We start from the raw sequence: 17,555 nt of genomic DNA on the forward strand, positions 1-17,555 counted from the left end.
GAGCACGTTTCAAGGAAATTATGAAATTCCCAAGATATGACATTCGATCATCACGATCCATTCCAATGCAAAATGACAAATTTCCTGATTTCAGATTTTGTGACAGATTCATCAAAAACAGTATTTCTTGTTATACGCCAAGTGAATATATATAACCGTAGATGAGCAGTTATTTAAAAGAAAATGGAATGAAATTTTGGTTCGCAGCAGACGTAAACTCAAAATACCTTCTCAATAGATTCCCTTATCTTGGAAAAGACGAGTGTCGTCCATCAAATCAGCCACTCTCGGAATACGTCGTTCTCAAGCTCTAAGAACCATATGCAGGAAATTATATATATATATATATATATATATATATATATATATATATATATATATATATATACATATATATGTGTGTGTATATGTATATGTATATATATATATATATATATATATATATATATATATATATATATATATATATGTATGTATGTATGTATGTATATTTATATATATATTTATATATGTATATATATATATATATATATATATATATATATATATATATATATATATATATATATATATATATATATATATATAGGGTTTATGTTAATATTTTTTTCACATACCTTTTTATTTATTATAGCAATTGTAATCTTTATTAATTTCAATCTTTACTACTGAACAAAAATAATGGTTTAAATAAAACACAGCTTATATATTTCACGAACAGTTTTTCATTATCCTAGAATAACCATGTTCCCAAAAATAAATTGGGAATTATACAATAAAAAATAATAGCTTAACTGTTATGGAAATTTATGTGCGGTCATTTTGACCGCTTGGTCGTTCTAGGAGAATACAGTAACCATCACTGGCCATTCTAGTGTTAAACCATTTCAATCATGGGTTCATCAATATCACTTCTAGTTTTACTCATATACTCATCAAGCTGCTCGTCTAGCTGCTCCCGCGTGAAGTTACCACCATTGTGTACGCTTGCTCCTCCTCTACCTCTACGGCTACCACGATTCATACGACCTCCACGGCCTTGTCCCCTTGAATAAATAAAGTTCAGGTAAAGCTTACACCACAATTTTTCGTTTCATGCTATTAGATAAAAAGAAAATACACCAAATTAAATTCTAATAGGATACTCCTAGGGAAAAGCACTCCACAAATAAAAAAAAAAATGGAGATTGAATTATAAATCACTAAATATACCATTCCTTGCTTGTTCACAAACCTCAACTTATCCACATTCACATAATCAGACATAATTTTGGATCAAAATATATCTAAAAAAATATCTGTAGATTTTATGTATGAAATGGAAATTTGTGGTGTTGAAATAACTTTGTTATGACATTAAATATAAACCCTTTCGTTATTTATGGGGATTATACTTTCAACTAAGTTGGGAGACTAGTCATAAAACTTTTAGCGAGGTGTAAATACCCCACCACTAGTTAGCGAAGGGTAGTCGGCTATCCCACTCACACACAACTGTGTTGTATCGTCACCTTTTACTTTTGGCTTAGTGAGAGTAGACGTCCGTCTCTGCCAAACACACTTTAATTGGCCTTTGGCTTTTTTTATGCTTTTATATATTTATGGTTTTATATATGTTTAAACATTCATGTAATGTTTATATGTTGTTTATCCTCCTCATGGATTTTGTAATGCATAGAACAGTTGGGGATGGTGGAGATGGATTGGACTGGATTGGTAACAGGAAATTAGCTGACCTAGAGTATGCTGATGACACTGTTCTTATTAGCAGAACACCACACGACTTACAATGCTTGCTTACAAGAATGCATGAAATATCACATGAGGAATATGGGAGTTATGGAAATTGGGCGGTAATCATTTGGAGCTACAACAAACATTTATATACTGGGGTAACATTACCAAATCTCCAACAAGTGCAAAGAGCTCTTCTTCTTGCTAACTTGTGCAAAATAACAGATAACTTGGAGCTAAGAAATCTGCAGTCTTTATAAAATACAAAGGAAAAATACCATTTGGGTCTACACCTCCATAACCATCAAGATCCATCATGAGAGCTTTAATTTCACAAGATCAAAAAGCTAAAATACCCTGTAGATAGTTTAGCCTCAGGAAAACAGGAATGAGGAAGTTATAGTTTCGTATTAGCCTGCTTGCTGTCAAACACATCTGCCAAGATGGTTGCCTTTTCCTTTGGACAGTGAGTGACAGAGCCATCTGGGTCAAGTAAAGGAAGAACTGTTGCATCTACACCAGAGTACAGATTTAAGGGTAGTCCACCACTTATGCTCCTCGGTTGTACCAGAAAGGGTTTCATCTATGGTTAAATTATATTCTTTTTCTGTTGAAGCATGAACTTTCTGAGCAAAGGCTGTAAGAAGAGTATAGTTATTCCAGGTCAAATCTGATGTTACCCTTCCAAAGATGATAGGCCTCCTGCTTCTCCCAATAAGCACGTCTACAATCAGGTGTACAAAGAAAAAGGAGAATGTGTAAAGAATAGACCAGACTATTTGGTGTACACTTAGACAAAGGAAAAATGAGCTGCATCTCAATGGGTGGCTGGTGCCTTTGCCAACTTATGTTTTTAATCCCATTGGAAGAAATGGAATGAACATCTTTTTCCAACTTATTAACTGAACATTATCACACAAATCTCAAAATCGGTAAAAGACATACACGCATACATTTTAACTATCTAACATATAAAAGACAAAAAAACACTCAAAACTCGTAATTGATTGTAGCTAAAGACACAAGCATCTAATCAGAAACAAGTCAATAAAGAATGCACAGCACAATCATAACTTGATCTGCCTCCCACAGGATGTGTTGGTTAGGCAGTTGGAGTGAGGAATAACTTTAGGCTGTTAATTATAGATGTCAAAAGAAACGAGTATAGCACAGAAAACTAGGTGTACAATAGGTATACTTCATTGAAATAAATAAAGAATGTGTAACACTTTACAGTTGTTACCCAAGGTTGGACTCGTATTACAAAATTAATTTCTCAACTGATCAATAAATGAAAATATATGCAAAATACATTGGAAAAAATAAACAAATAACCAGAACAAAGATACAAATTAATTATACTTTAAAGAATCAGTGACCGAAAACATTTACCCGGTAGAAAATTCTTTCATCTGAAGAATTTTAGTAAATTTGTCACTCTCCTAACTATATACATACATGGGAATTAGGCATTATTAAATCCTAAGATTTTGAATGGGTCCATAAACTTGAATGCACACCTCAAGCTTGCCGTTCCTAACTAAACAAACTTGTAACCCCATCTTATTTACCTTGCTCTTCTGAGTCCTCCCCGACCTTGAAGGCCAGGCATTCCATACCCTCGTTGTCCACCTCTTCCCTGGAGACCACCCCGACCACCACCAATTGCTCTCAAAAACCTTCCACCACGGCTTCCTCTCATGCCCATACGCATACTCCCACGGAATCCAATACCTCGGGAAATATTTCCACCACCTTCAAACATAGAAAAACTTAGTTATACATTTTACAACCATTAAAAGAATATACAAATTATCAATGTAAAAAATGCAATAAAATGGCAAGAAAAAAAGTACTATATCATAAAATAATTTCAATAGTTATCTCATATTAAATGTACATTATTTCTTGAAGCAAAGCTTTAGTAACAGGCTCTCTCCTTACAAAACTCTACTTAGATAGTATTCTACTATCACAATACTTTCCCTTTACTACCTGTGGATTGCTGGTAGGTGGTATGGCAATCATCTCAAATCTCAATACATCACTTTGGTTTTAAAAAAACACAATGCAAGTAGAAAGGAGGGCTGTTTCACTGAACATCAGGAAAGTATTGAATTTTATTTTTGCTTTAACAAATCTATGAAATAATCATTAACTGAATACCAAATTTATAAAGATGGATGGAGGAGGTAATATATTATCATCATCTCCCACGTCTATTGAAGCAAAGGGCCTCAGTTAGATTCTGCCAGTCATCTCTATCTTGAGCTTTTAAATCAATACTTCTCCATTCATCATCTACTTCAGGCTTGACAAGAATTGCGAAAGACGAGTCGTTGAACACCGATCAGCGATCGATGCAAACGGTAAGAAGCTGGAGATCGTCTAGCCATTGAATCGATGATTAGCTAGCTGGTGAATCGGAGATCTGGTGACCGTCGAGCAGGCGATTGGCAAGGGGATCCGCAGTCTTTGAGCTTGCGATCGATGATCTTTGAGCTTGCAACCCTACAGGTAGGCTGAAGATCGACGAGCTGGCGATCGGCAAGATAACGATCAGAGAGCTGCAAATAGGCGAGCTATGGAATAGTCTAGCTGTGAGGTGGCAATCAGAGATCTGAGATGACACTGTTAGTTGAAGAAAAGCAGTATGGTTTGACGAATATCTAGTTGGCGATCAGTGAGCTAGAAATCAGCGATCAGCAAGCTAATAATCGGCGATCAGCAAGCTGATGATTGACGAGATAGAGATCAAAGTCAAGCTAGCAATCGGCAATTGGCAAGCTGACAATTGGTGATCAGCAATTGGCGAGCTGGGGATCGAAGATTGGCGATCGGCGAAATAACCCAGTCGTCGATGGCTGGTCAGGAAACCTGAATATTTGATGGGCGGCGGCAAGCCACGAACAGCAGTTCAATGGTAAGAGATCGGAAAGGAGCGTTGGACAGGCGAACGCCTCAAGGCTGGTGAATGGAGAGTCCAGTGACAGGCAAGGTGATAGTCAGGATCCAGAGGGTGTACAGCGAGACTGATGAGACTCATCCGGCTGACGATATCTTGACGAAGGCAACAGCCGAGGAGTGGGTGAGAGGTGAGGTCCTTAATGATCTTCCGAAGGGGATCGATCGGCAGATGTCGACGACAACCCAAACAATCGTCTATTTGCAAACGAAAGAGCGTGTCTGAGGCCACAAATACGACAATGAACTCAGCAAGCTCACCGATCACCTCTCGTTCCCGATAGAGACCACCTATAAAGACACCTCTTTGGAGACCTTCCAGAGATCTTCCTGCTGAGGAGTCTTCCCTGTGAATGATTGTTATCGCTGAGCTTGCAGAGTTCATAGTCGTCTTTGTGGCCTCAATCACGCTCTTTCTTCTTCTTTGAAAACATCGACCCCACATAGAAGTGGGAAAAGATGTAGACAAAGAAGAAGAAAGAGCGTGTCTGAGGCCACAAAGACGACTATGAACTCAGCGAGCTCACCGATGACAATCATCCGCAAGGAAGACTCCTCAGCAGGAAGATCTCTGGAAGTCTCCAACGAGGTGTCTTTATAGGTGGTCTCTATCAGGAACGAGAGGTGATCGCCCACAGGAGAGACTTGCTTCGGGCTTTTTTCCGCCCCCAACGGAAAAGGTGCCTCAGCATGGGGGGGACATAGTCTTTGGCGAAGAAAACTGCCCCAGCCGATGAGATGTAGCTATCAGCAATTCTCCCGCCAAGCGGGAAGGTTGAAAGAGAAATAATGAAGGGAAGTTTTCCCTCGGAAGGGAGAACAGCCCAACACTTGTGGATAACTAATTCTGAAGGGAGAACTGCAGAACACCTAGGGTTGATAAATATCCCTTGGAAGAGAAAGTAGTCCAAACCTTGGAGGCGGACCTCTGGGCAGCGCTCTTTGCTTCCCATTAACAAGCCTTGTTCCAGTTGAAGGTCTGCATCGAGCGCTACCAGAGAAAACGTTGCCAGAGCTAGTTCCTCGAGCTTAGTGTGCTGATCAGGGGCTGCCACAGGTGCAGAACAGTAAAGTGACAGCAGATTCCAAAGGAACGAACAGCACTGCTCTTCTATGTCGGCTATCTTAGTCTGACGAAGAAGTACAGCATCGCTAACTGAGGAAAAATAAAAAATTATGCAAGAAAAAACTCCCTCGGGAGGAGCACCTAATCTGCGGACGGGAGAGGTGTTCGCCGAGAGAACAGGCACAAATTAAGGATTACGCACTTCCTTCCCCAGCCGAATCGACGAAAAGGGGAGCGGCAGCATAAATACTGTAACAAACAAGAATTACGAATTAATTCAGCCGACAAAAAACAAACTACTCGGGAGAACCACTCAACCCTCCGGAGGGAAGGGGGATTCCACGAGAGGAAGTGGACAAGTCAAGGTGACGAGCACCCTCCGCCAGCAAGAAAGGCCGTACGACCATTGTCCCAAGAGGGAGAGCGGAGTTAAAAGTGAAAAGAAATTACAAAGTTATTTCACTTAAAAAAAAATTCAAAAGCGAAACCTATCCACCAATAAGAAAGGTATTCCCCCAAAGAGGATATGCTGGCCGCCCATGTAAGGTGAGCGGTGTTGTCAGTGAGAGAGAGCAAGGCCAAAGGCAAGGTCTGTGAAGGCTGCAAGCCGATCCCCTCTTAGAACACGTAGGGGGGAGGGTGACGTTAACATCTGAACGGAGGAGTATCCAAATGATGACGACTCCCCTGCGGCAGCGGCCGAGACATTCGGAAGGCCAGCCACTTAACCCTGGATAGGTACGGTGGGTCGTTTGCGACCCCGAGCGTCAAAAAAAAAACAGGTTTTTCTCACGTGACTCACCCCCGTGACTGAATTTGTGGGTGATCGACCTGCAGGAGGTGTCTCCCCTACACGCTCTAGTAGTGTCCAGATGTGCATTGCTGTAGCTGTACTCCTTCCCCGATTTCTGAGACGCGTCGGGGTCGTTCGCGTCCGAGTTTACCCTTCTAGGGTAGTTTGCATTATTATCAAAGTTATTACGTATTATGAAATTGTCGTAGAATGGTGCAACTTGTATAGGTTATCAGTTGTGGAAAGTCTTGGTGGATTGTTTGGCTACCATGTGCATGTTTTTTTTTTTAGTTAAAATGTCGTTCATCACCACGAGGACCATTTTACCGCGAGTGCCCCTTTTTCATTTTTTTTCATTTTTTTGCCAAGTCATTTTTCCGTAAGATATTGCCAAATAGTGTCGTAAAACTTTTGCTTGTTTAGTGTTGGAAAGTGTGTCTAGATGATCTGGCTACCCATGCATGACTTTGTTTTTGTCAGATACGACGTAGTTATTGGTATATTGGGTATTTAACTGCGGTTACCAATTTCTGTTTTTTTTTCAATATTTGTAAAAATTACTACGTAGTAAGGAATTGCCGTATATTATTCATTTTTTTTTTCATGTTTATGTGTTAGAAAGTGTGCCTTGATGGTTGGGCTAACACGTGCATGTCTTTTTTTTTATCTGAGATGTCGTATATTAGAATGTCGGGCATTTTACCGCGAGTGTCCCTTTTTAATTTTTTTTCATTTTTTTGCCAAGTCATTTTTCCGTAAGATATTGCGAAATAGTGTCGTAAAACTTTTGCTTTTTTAGTGTTGGAAAGTGTGTCTAAATGATCTGGCTACCCATGCGTGATTTTGTTTTTGTCAGATACGACGTAGTTATTGGTATATTGGGTATTTAACTGCGGTTGCCAATTTGTTTTTTTTCAATATTTGTAAAAATTTACTACGTAGTAAGGAATTGCCGTATATTATTCATTTTTTTTTCATGTTTATGTGTTAGAAAGTGTGCCTTGATGGTTGGGCTAACACGTGCATGTCTTTTTTTTTTTATCTGAGATGTCGTATATTAGAATGTTGGGCATTTTTCCGTGAGTGCCCCTTATTATTTGTTTTGCATTTTTTTGCTTAGTCATGTTACCGTAAGGAATTGGCAAGTAGTGTCGCAAAACTTATATTTTTATAGTGTTGGAAAGTGTTTCTAGATGATCTGGCTACCCATGCCTATTTTTTTTTTAGCCAGATATGGCGTATATATAAGTATGTGTTCGATTTTCCTGTGATTGCCATTTTTTCGTTTTTTCCCATTTCTTTCAAAATTACTACGTACTAAGGAACTATCACAGAGTAATATTTCATTTATATGTTTATTTGTCGGAAAATATGCCTTGATGGTTTGCCTAGCACGTGGCTGAAATTTTTTTTTTCTGAAATGCCGTATATTAGAATGGCCATTTTTCCACGAGTGCCCCTTTTTATTTGTTTTGCATTTTTTTGCTTAGTCATGTTACCGTAAGGAATTGGCAAGTAGTGTCGCAAAACTTATAATTTTATAGTGTTGGAAAGTGTTTCTAGATGATCTGGCTACCCATGCCTATCTTCTTTTTTTAGCCAGATATGGCGTATATATAGGTATGTGTTCGATTTTCCTGTGATTGCCATTTTTTTGTTTTTTCCCATTTCTTTCAAAATTACTACGTACTAAGGAACTATCACAGAGTAATTATTCATTTAGATGTTTATTTGTTGGAAAATGTGCCTTGATGGTTTGCCTAGCACGTGGCTGAATTTTTTTTTTTCTGAAATGCCGTATATTAGAATGTTAGCCATTTTTCCGCGAGTGCCCCTTTTTATTTGTTTTGCATTTTTTTGCTTAGTCATGTTACCGTAAGGAATTGGCAAGTAGTGTCGCAAAACTTATATTTTTATAGTGTTGGAAAGTGTTTCTAGATGATCTGGCTACCCATGCCTATCTTTTTTTTAGCCAGATATGGCGTATATATAGGTATGTGTTCGATTTTCCGGTGATTGCCATTTTTTCGTTTTTTCCCAATTCTTTCAAAATTACTACGTACTAAGGAACTATCACAGAGTAATGATTCCTCTAGATGTTTATTTGTCGGAAAATTTTGTTTACTTTTTTTTTGATTGAATATCATCAAATTTTTTTAGCTAAAATATTGTTTTACATTTTTTTTTTCGATTTTATTTCCCTTCAAAAAAATTTTTTTGGGTCAGAATTTTAATTTTAGTCGTAAAATAATCGACAATTATCCAGCAACCCACCATACAATTTTTATGCATATCCAATAATAATTAGATTAGTAAATAACACCTTGAAATTGACATACCCTTCCTACATTTCAAGTGGCAGATTAGGGAGTCTGAGTCAGTGTGGTTGGCGGCCATTTTGTGGACATATCCGAAGCGTAAGCTGCCCTATCTATATATATTCTTGTTCCCTATAGAATTTGTGATATTTTGGTATATTTTTACCTGCATAAATATCATATTATATATTAAATATATGTATTTTTTTACGGAATTTCTAAGTACTCAAAAAATTACCTTTAGATATGGCCCCTGATATAAATGTAATTTACAAAATAATGAGGATTTTTTTACATATTTCTATTTTAGGATAACATATGTTTATTCCCTAAAAAAATTAGCCACTTCCTATTTCATTTGGGTACCCAAAAAAATTCATGAAATTTGGACAAATTTTTTTGGCCAAAAAAAGTTACCCTTTTTTTCTCATTTCAGATCTTCACCTCCATGGGTCTGACTTCATCCAAAATACATCAAGATGTGTCCTAAACATTCAAGAATCAATTCCTAAAAGGATTTGTGTATATATGTATAAACTTTTTTTTTATGAATTTTTATGTCAGGTCTTTTTTTTTTCTACTTAATTTTTTAAAATATTTATAATAAATAGTTTTTCTGCAGATGAGTAGTATTTATCTATACAGTTGTTTTAAGCATTCATTGAAGTTTTTTTTGGCAAAAGAAAAAAGGAGGTTACTGCAAAAACTGATTTTTCAAGAATTTTTTTTGGCGTCGGGGTCGTTCGCGTCCGAGTATACCCTTAAAGGGGTGTCCGAGGAGCGTACCTATCCAGGGTTAAAGGATGTCCGTTATCCAAGGGAGGAAGGTTATAATTGAAGGTTCTCTGACCCTGAGAGCCAGCCGCACTACGATGTCACACAAACAGCAACATTCTCTGTAAAGAAAGCTTCAAATATATATAAAAACAAAGAATGTTTTCATATATACTATATAAAAGAAAAAACTTAAGATTAAAGTCAAAAGGTCAGTCAGTTAAAGTGTTGTCTCTCTTCCTGAGCCTAAAGTAATGCGAGTTATAGTCACAGGTGTAAGTGAGAGGGGTAGCTACTACCACCCATCTTCCCACTAACTAGCGATATGGGTGGTTAACCCTCGCTCAAAGTTTAATGGCTCAGCTTTCAGCTTCACACTATAAATAGCATTGGTTTGTATTCCAGTTACAGAATAAATAAACAATTCAACTTTTATTACATGATTTAATAAAGAAACAACTCACAATACCTTTATTACCTATGAAACCCCGGCCACCTCTGTAACTTGATCCCCTCGGACCTATACCACGGAAACTACCTGCTGCACCACGTAGACCACGTATTCCTCCTCTGCCACGAATGGTCCCTACACGTTTGATATTCTCATTTGGAATGGATAAACGACCTTTAACAGCTAGTCGTTGTTTAATTGGTCGTTGATGAACCTGCTGCTCTAATCGCTTTTGTACAAACATTTCAGTCCTTTGCTGAGGTTTCTGAAAACAAACACAAAAATTCTAAAATGGTATTTTTTTAAAAGTTCTAAGTTTAAAGGAAACATGCATAAATATTAAAGATAGCATAAAAAACTAAATTTAACGTACTCACAAAGAACATTTGTAACTCTCCATAGATTACTTTAATCCTGATAGTAAACTACAGTATTTCATTTACCACAAAACCCATTACTCACAAATTAACCATACATTTCCATGAAATTGATTTAGATTTATGAATTTGGTTCAAATGGCCCAAAGATGGGGCTAGGGAGGCCAAGAAGCACTGATGTGCAATTTGGGTGAAGCATGCTGTTACACTATCACGTACCAGTTAGGAGAGGTTGGATAGTAAGAAGCACGAGAGGATGTGTGAACAAAGGTGCTGTTAAAGGGTAAATATGGGTGACAAGATAACTGAAGGGATGTTGCAAAGACCCTTAAAGCAATGACAACAGTAAACTACACAGGTACAGTAGGGTCCTGAATTATGCGAGAATTTGGTCGATCAATGACCTCGTATAAATGGAAAATCGCAGATTTCGAAACACACAACAGAAATAATTCCATTGGGGCCATGGCAACCAGCAACTTGCCATTTCAAACGTGTTTACTAACCATTTCTAATACTTTCTATGAACTATACTGCTGCTGCTGCCTCCGATGCCTTAGATGACCGCGGAGGTAGCATCTGTGTATAGGTTAGTTTTTGCATCGACAGCAATCTTACCAAGTATTGATTATATGTTGATTTTGTTATCACCAATGTTCTACTTAATTTTTCTTAGGACTTCCAAATAAATGAAATGAATGCCATTTATATAATGCTTTTCTTTATGACGCTGCCTGAAACGGAAACCTTCCATTTGTTTACTGTACGCTCCATCTTCGATCATAATAAACAAACGAAGGCATCAAACGCGCATCATGAAAGTGATAAATAATGATATTAAAACCTTTTAGTAAATATGTTATTACAAATATTATTTACCGTATCTATATAAAATCCTACATACGTAGCAAAGCAGTTCCAGTTAGGGAACAATGTCAAGTTTGTGTATATCATTAAAGAAAATAATAGACTATGTATTTCATTAAATTGTAAATTTTTTGTGTACAGTAACAATCACAATGATAAATCAATTAAAAATCTAATTTTTATATTCTTGTAAAATGTATTAAAAAAAAAAAAAATGAGGACACTGCAGCAAACAACCTACAGCAAACATTTTGAACCCATTCATCGAATTGAAGCAGACTAGCTTAGCTATGCACTATTTTTTATAAATCATAGTAAACGCAATAATTTAAGTGTAGACAATTGTTTTGTAATTTTGTGTCAATAGTTAACTATAATTGTGTGATAAATACTATATATTTGGCAAAGAAAAAATATTTCTCTTTCTCACCATCATAGGCATTGAGGGCTATGTCCATCACTGAGGAGGTAAAAGCAGCCTTTCCCAGAAAGAAGGTAAAGATCAAGAGAGGGATTAAGAAAGGAGGCAAATGTTTAAGAGGGAATGCAGTCAACGGCGGAAGCAGTAACATCACGAGATTCACTTTCTTCAGGTGAGGAAGGAATGTGTATTTCCGGACTACAAGTGATTTCCTAGGTTAGTCTGTCTTTCTTCTGTTAAGAAAGTGGGGTGGGTGTCTGTAGTGAGAGTCATATCTCCTCCTGGGTGTGGCTGTCCATCAATGAGTCAGAAAACAATTCTGAAATAACCTTGGGTGTTTGACTTTTGTCCATTTCTTGGTCGAACTACACCAAACAAATGGCCTCAGGTTGTGACAAAAATTTTTACCTCGCCTAAAGTTGGAAGGTGAAACAAAGCGTAAGTCCCGCAACTGTACTCGACTTTTGCAATAAGGCATAAGGAGGAAATGACTTTGCATGAAAAGTGGGCACAAGACAAGTGATATAAACAGTCGGAAGAACAGTATAGTACAGAAGTCTAGCACTGATAGTGATGAAATCCCTTTGACTCTTTACTGGAAAAAATGGAAACCATTTCACAACAGATATGGTAACAACTATAGCCTACACAATCTTCATGAAATTATACCTTTTTCAATTTCAAAGCTGCTACCACAGCAGGGCGACGTTCCATTTGTGCAGCTAATCTCTGATTACGTCTTGAGGCTTGTGTTTGTTGTCGTCTTTCTTCTAGCCCAACTGCCCCTTGACCCGATGGCTTTTCTTGACGCAACACTGTAAATCTGGGAGGGATTTAAATACACAAAATAAATTAACAAAATTCTTCACAATAAAAATCTTTATATTAGGCAAGATGTCTCCATACAAAAACTATAGCAGTACAAATAAACAATTGTGAAAATATCTTGACAGTTCAGGAACCTTTGAATTAAATATCATAATTTTTATTTCTAAATATTTCTTACTTTCAAATGATTGAATGCATACACAGTACTATGGTAAATGTTACTTTTCCATTTTTTTTTTCTTAAGAGAATAAGTAGTTGCTATGTGAAACACCAAGATGCTCAAACATCAAATGAGGATTCAAAATCTATTCATGTACCAGTACAGGATTAAGTTATGAGTACTTCCCAAGAGAATGAATAGAGGGAAGCCCCATGAGACATTAAACATGTAAAGTTTTGTACAGTGTCAAGCTAATGGGAAGGAGACATGTATTTTGCACTGTAATACCATATGCGCTACATGGATTGAGAGTAATGTTGCACAGCATTGCATTGATAGAAAATGTTTGAACGTTAACCCTTTTACCCCCAGGCTCTTTGGAAATTTCCAACCCTTAAACCCCAAGGGGTTATTTTTTCCCCAGCACATTTTGCAGTATATTTTCTTTAAATTGCTCTAACAGCCTTAATTTTTGTCATAGAGAGGTCAGGTTGGTCTCATTCTCTTGGAAAATGCCTGAATTTTTTCAAAAAATTATCAAAAATATGAAAAAAAAAAAATTTTATAGCATTTTTTTGCAAGGACGTACCGGTACGTCCATGGGGGTAAAGGGATGAGTTTTGTGAAACGTACCAGTACGTCCTTTGGGGGTAAAAGGGTTAACTGTAAGTGTATAGCGTATCTTATGAAGGATTAACTAATTTTTTAGTTTCCTCAGAGATAGGATGTGATTCTTCCTATTGCAGTAGGATCCAGTCTATTGGGAGTGATGCTCATTTGTTATTTTCATGTTTTTTAAGCAAGACTTTCTTTACGATGTTAAGTATCATTGACCAGTCAATTTATAACTACAGTGCAAATACTTTAACTTCTCCTTAAACACCAATGGTATCCACATTGTACTTGACAAGAAAATGCCTCAAACAAACAAAAACTATTTACTTTCTTATTTACATCAATACAAGCAAAAATAAATGTATATTAAATGCAAGTGAAAGCCACATACTACACAATAAAAACTTCTTATCCAAGCAAACTCTACATAGTGAATATTTTGTATTCACCAACAGAGTAGACAGAGAAAAAAAAAAAACTTTCCTTGATAAAAAAAAAAAAGGAATATTGAGATCCAGTATTGGGAAACATACATTATACAGTAATGCCTCACAACACAAAATTAATTCGTTCTGGAGTGGCTTTCGTAAAGTGATTTTTTCGTGTTGTGAGTCACATTTCACATGCAAATTGCCTCAAATCGTTTCAAACCCTACAAAACACCACATTAAATTTCATTATAAAGCTAAAGTATAACCACAATGAAATACTGTACAGCCAAATACATTTGAACCATTCAATATACCTAAACTAAATGTTAATACCTGTAAATTAAGTAGTTAAGTGGAAAATAATACAATACAGTACAGTAATCTACTATTATAGTTACCCCTATTATAAACTACAGCTACATTTTCTGTTGTCTGAACCCATTTTCTTCAACTCTGTGATGGGTGACTTATTCTCGGCCTGGCTGGCAAATCTCTTTTCTTAAAGTGAAACATTTTTCGTAAAGTGAGTAATAAAAATATCTCGATTCGTAGCTTGAAAATTTTGTAAGCAGAGTCTTTCGTGAAGAGAGGTATGACTGTATATACTACCATATTTCAAATTTGGGTAAAAAGTATATACAATCACGTTCCCTTTTCCTAAAAGTTTTCTCTACAGTATATTACTATGAACACCCTTGATGAAAAAAGATTTCATATGTACAGCACAATCTTTTGTTCATATAAGAAAGAATTGAATAAATCAAAATGTCCATTTTCTTACAATAATATGACTTCAAAACTTATATTTATCACAAATATTACCATAAATGGACCATTAATAAATAAATATACATTGAAATAACTATAGAAGTTACCAAATCCCACTCCGCCAGGGGGTAGGGGGATGAATCAAGTATTATTTCTGAACCAGGTAACAAGAAACTGGTTTTACCTACAGACAGAGGAAGCCAGCTTGCAGAGGACCATTGGTGCTCTTCCCCAAGTGAGGGGAAGATGAAAGAAAGAGAGAGCCAGTCATTCTTAACCATTCATCCCAGACTTATGGGTAACCTCTACCCTCAACCATCCGCTACTTGTCCATCAAGGAGCCTGATGTATTCAAACCACATGTTGCGTAGCTACCACAGGGCCAATAGAGAACGTCTCCATGTTCCTGTTGGTCACGTCTTACAGGTAGTGGGTGGTGAAGGTCGTCTTGACACTTCCACACACACACATCCTTGTAAGACCTGCATGACAGTAGTTTTTCTTGAATGCCAAGGATGCACCTATGGCCTCCAACGTCATGAGCTCTGGGTCGTCTTGTCTGTGGAGAAGGATCAGGATTCAATGCATGATCTATAACATTGCGAATCCAAGCAGAGATTGTGCTTTTGGTAATCCTTCTCTTGACCTTCTCTCTGCTGACAGTGTGCTCACAATCAGGGGCGAACTGCTATGGTTTTTTGAGGCAGTACCTCAAACTCCTCACTGTGTAAAGTAACAGTTGATCTGGATCATCGGTTACATTAAGAAGAATCCCAGTTCAGAAGGGCACGAATCTAAGATCTGCTACTCCCGGATTTTGAGTCTTGACGACAAACTCAAGGACAAAGACGAGTTTTACCTCCTCCATCCCCTTGAATGGCAGACATCATAGGAAAGACCATTGTGTTCACCGACTCTTTGGCCAAAGCCAACGCAAACTAGGAAACCGTCTTCAAAGTCAGGTGACGATCTGATGCCTGGCGCAATGGTTAGTAGGGAGCACATTTCAGAGACCAAAAGGATGCTAACCATGTTCCATGGAAGTGGTCTCAATTCCGACTGAGGGCAAGTAAGCTCGAAACTCTGTATGAGAGACAACTCCAACGAAGAGGAAATGTTAAATCCTTTCAGCCTAAAGGTGGGGCTCAAGGTTGAGGGGTAGCCTTTCACTGCCAAGACTGAGAATTTTTCCTCCCGAAGGTAAACGAGGAACTCTGCTATGGTTGAAATACTGTAGAGGCATCAAGGGAGAGTCCATGACACCAACCACAGAAGAAAGTCCACTTGGCCTGGTAAACATTTGCTGAAGATCTTTGGAGGTATCCAGACATCCTCTTTGCAACTTTTTGCAAAATACTTCTCTGTGAGAGGAAATGCTGCATAGTCTCCAGGCATGAAGATGTAGGGATTCTAAGGCTTTGTGGATAATGTTCACATGTGGTAGTCTGAGTAGATCGTGTCGTAGAGGTAGTTCTCTCGGGACTTTCAACAGAAGATAAAGGTGGTCCGGGAACCATTCCGCCTGATGCCATAGCAGAGCTATGAGAGTTATTGCCAAGTTTGCGGATGATGTGGCCTTATTGAGATCCCTTCTCATCAGGAAGAAAGGGTGAAAGGCGTAAACGTCCATGTTTTCCCACCGTTGCTAGGATGCATCTTCCCAGAGGGCATGGGGATCCGGGACTGGTGAACAGTAAAGCTAGAGCATATTGTTCGGGGGAGTCACGAGCAGGTCCACCGTCGGGAAACACCACTAAGTCGGGACTTTGTTGGTTACTAGATGATTCATGACCACCCACAGACCACTATCCAATTCCTCTGCTAAGATTGTCCTCGAGTACATTCCTTTTGCCAGGAATGAAGCAAGCTGATAGGGACACAGAGTTGTCTTCTGCCCATCTTAGCATCTCCACTACTAGATGGGAAAGAGGCTGCAAAAAGGTACCATCTATTTTGTTTAAATAAGCCACTACCGTATTGTTATCGCGCATCAACACCACAGAATGACTCGCCAGGAACTGCTGGAACTGTTGTAGGGCTAGGCCGTGAGGAGCAACATGTAGGCCCCCACCCTTCTTTAGATGCATCTAAAAAGAGCATCAATGGAACTGCTGGAACTGTTGTAGGGCTAGGCCGTGTGGAGCAACATGTAGGCCCCCCACCCTTCTTTAGATGCATCTGAAAAGAGCATCAATGCCAGGGGAGGACGAGAAGATTGACCTCTAGGTAAAAATTCTTGTCTGCGACCCACCATCTCAACTCCATCTGTTGCTCGGGTCCCATAAGGACCATAGTATCCAGAGAGTGATCGTGCATAACCGATCTATATTTTAGTTGCCATTGCAGAGATCAAATTCGCAGGGAGCCGTTGCGGACAACACGGACCAGAGACGCTAGGTGACCTACGAGACAGTCACTGCTGGGCTGGGAGATTGTCTGGAAGGAAAGGGCTTACCACCTTCCTCAGCCTCTGGATTTTGTCGTCAGACTGAAAGACTTTCTGCAGGCTGGTGTTAATGATCATCCCTAGGAATACCAGTCTCTGTGATGGAAGCAAGGATAACTCAAGATTTATCAAGATCCCCATATAGCGCCAAATTTGAGGAGTCTGTCTCGGTGCTGAAAAAGGTTTGCCACCCAGTCTTAGGAGACATATGCCGATCCTGTGGGCCCAGACTGACAAAGGTAAAAACTTGTGAAAACTCGAGGTGCTGTTGAAAGACTGAACCACGGCACCTTGAACTCGTATTGCCTGTCGTCGTGGATGATCCTTAGATACTTCCTTGATGACACATGAACTGGGACCTGAAAGTAATCATCCTTGGTCAAATGTTCACATGAAGTCCTGTGGTCTTATTGCTTGTCTGACCGTGTCTACTGTCTCCATGCTGAACAGAGTTTATAGAACAAACTTGTTCAGAGGCGAGAGGTCGATGACTGTTCTCCAGCCTCCAGATGCCTTTACTATAGAAAGAATCGACTGAAGA

The 17,555-nt window shown here is 38.3% G+C and overlaps 1 protein-coding gene across 2 annotated transcripts in view; it reads right to left on the reverse strand.

Annotated features, from left to right (window-relative positions):
- Positions 1-702: 702 nt before the first annotated feature.
- LOC137649069 (chromatin target of PRMT1 protein-like) overlaps positions 703-17,555 on the reverse strand; it is a 79,936-nt gene continuing 63,083 nt past the window's right edge. Inside the window, exons 3-6 of one of the 2 annotated variants that reach the window (XM_068382151.1) lie at positions 12,435-12,588; positions 10,128-10,365; positions 3,306-3,489; positions 703-1,046 (exon numbers count right to left, since the gene is read on the reverse strand). In XM_068382151.1, coding sequence (XP_068238252.1) covers positions 878-1,046; positions 3,306-3,489; positions 10,128-10,365; positions 12,435-12,588 — 745 coding nt within the window. In that variant the 3' untranslated portion in view covers positions 703-877. Of the gene's footprint in view, positions 1,047-3,305; positions 3,490-10,118; positions 10,366-12,434; positions 12,589-17,555 lie in introns of both variants that reach the window. The other variant, XM_068382150.1, reaches the window with a different exon arrangement.

Source organism: Palaemon carinicauda, chromosome 1 (genome assembly GCF_036898095.1).
Source record: "Palaemon carinicauda isolate YSFRI2023 chromosome 1, ASM3689809v2, whole genome shotgun sequence".
In the NCBI taxonomy this organism is placed as follows: domain Eukaryota; kingdom Metazoa; phylum Arthropoda; class Malacostraca; order Decapoda; family Palaemonidae; genus Palaemon; species Palaemon carinicauda.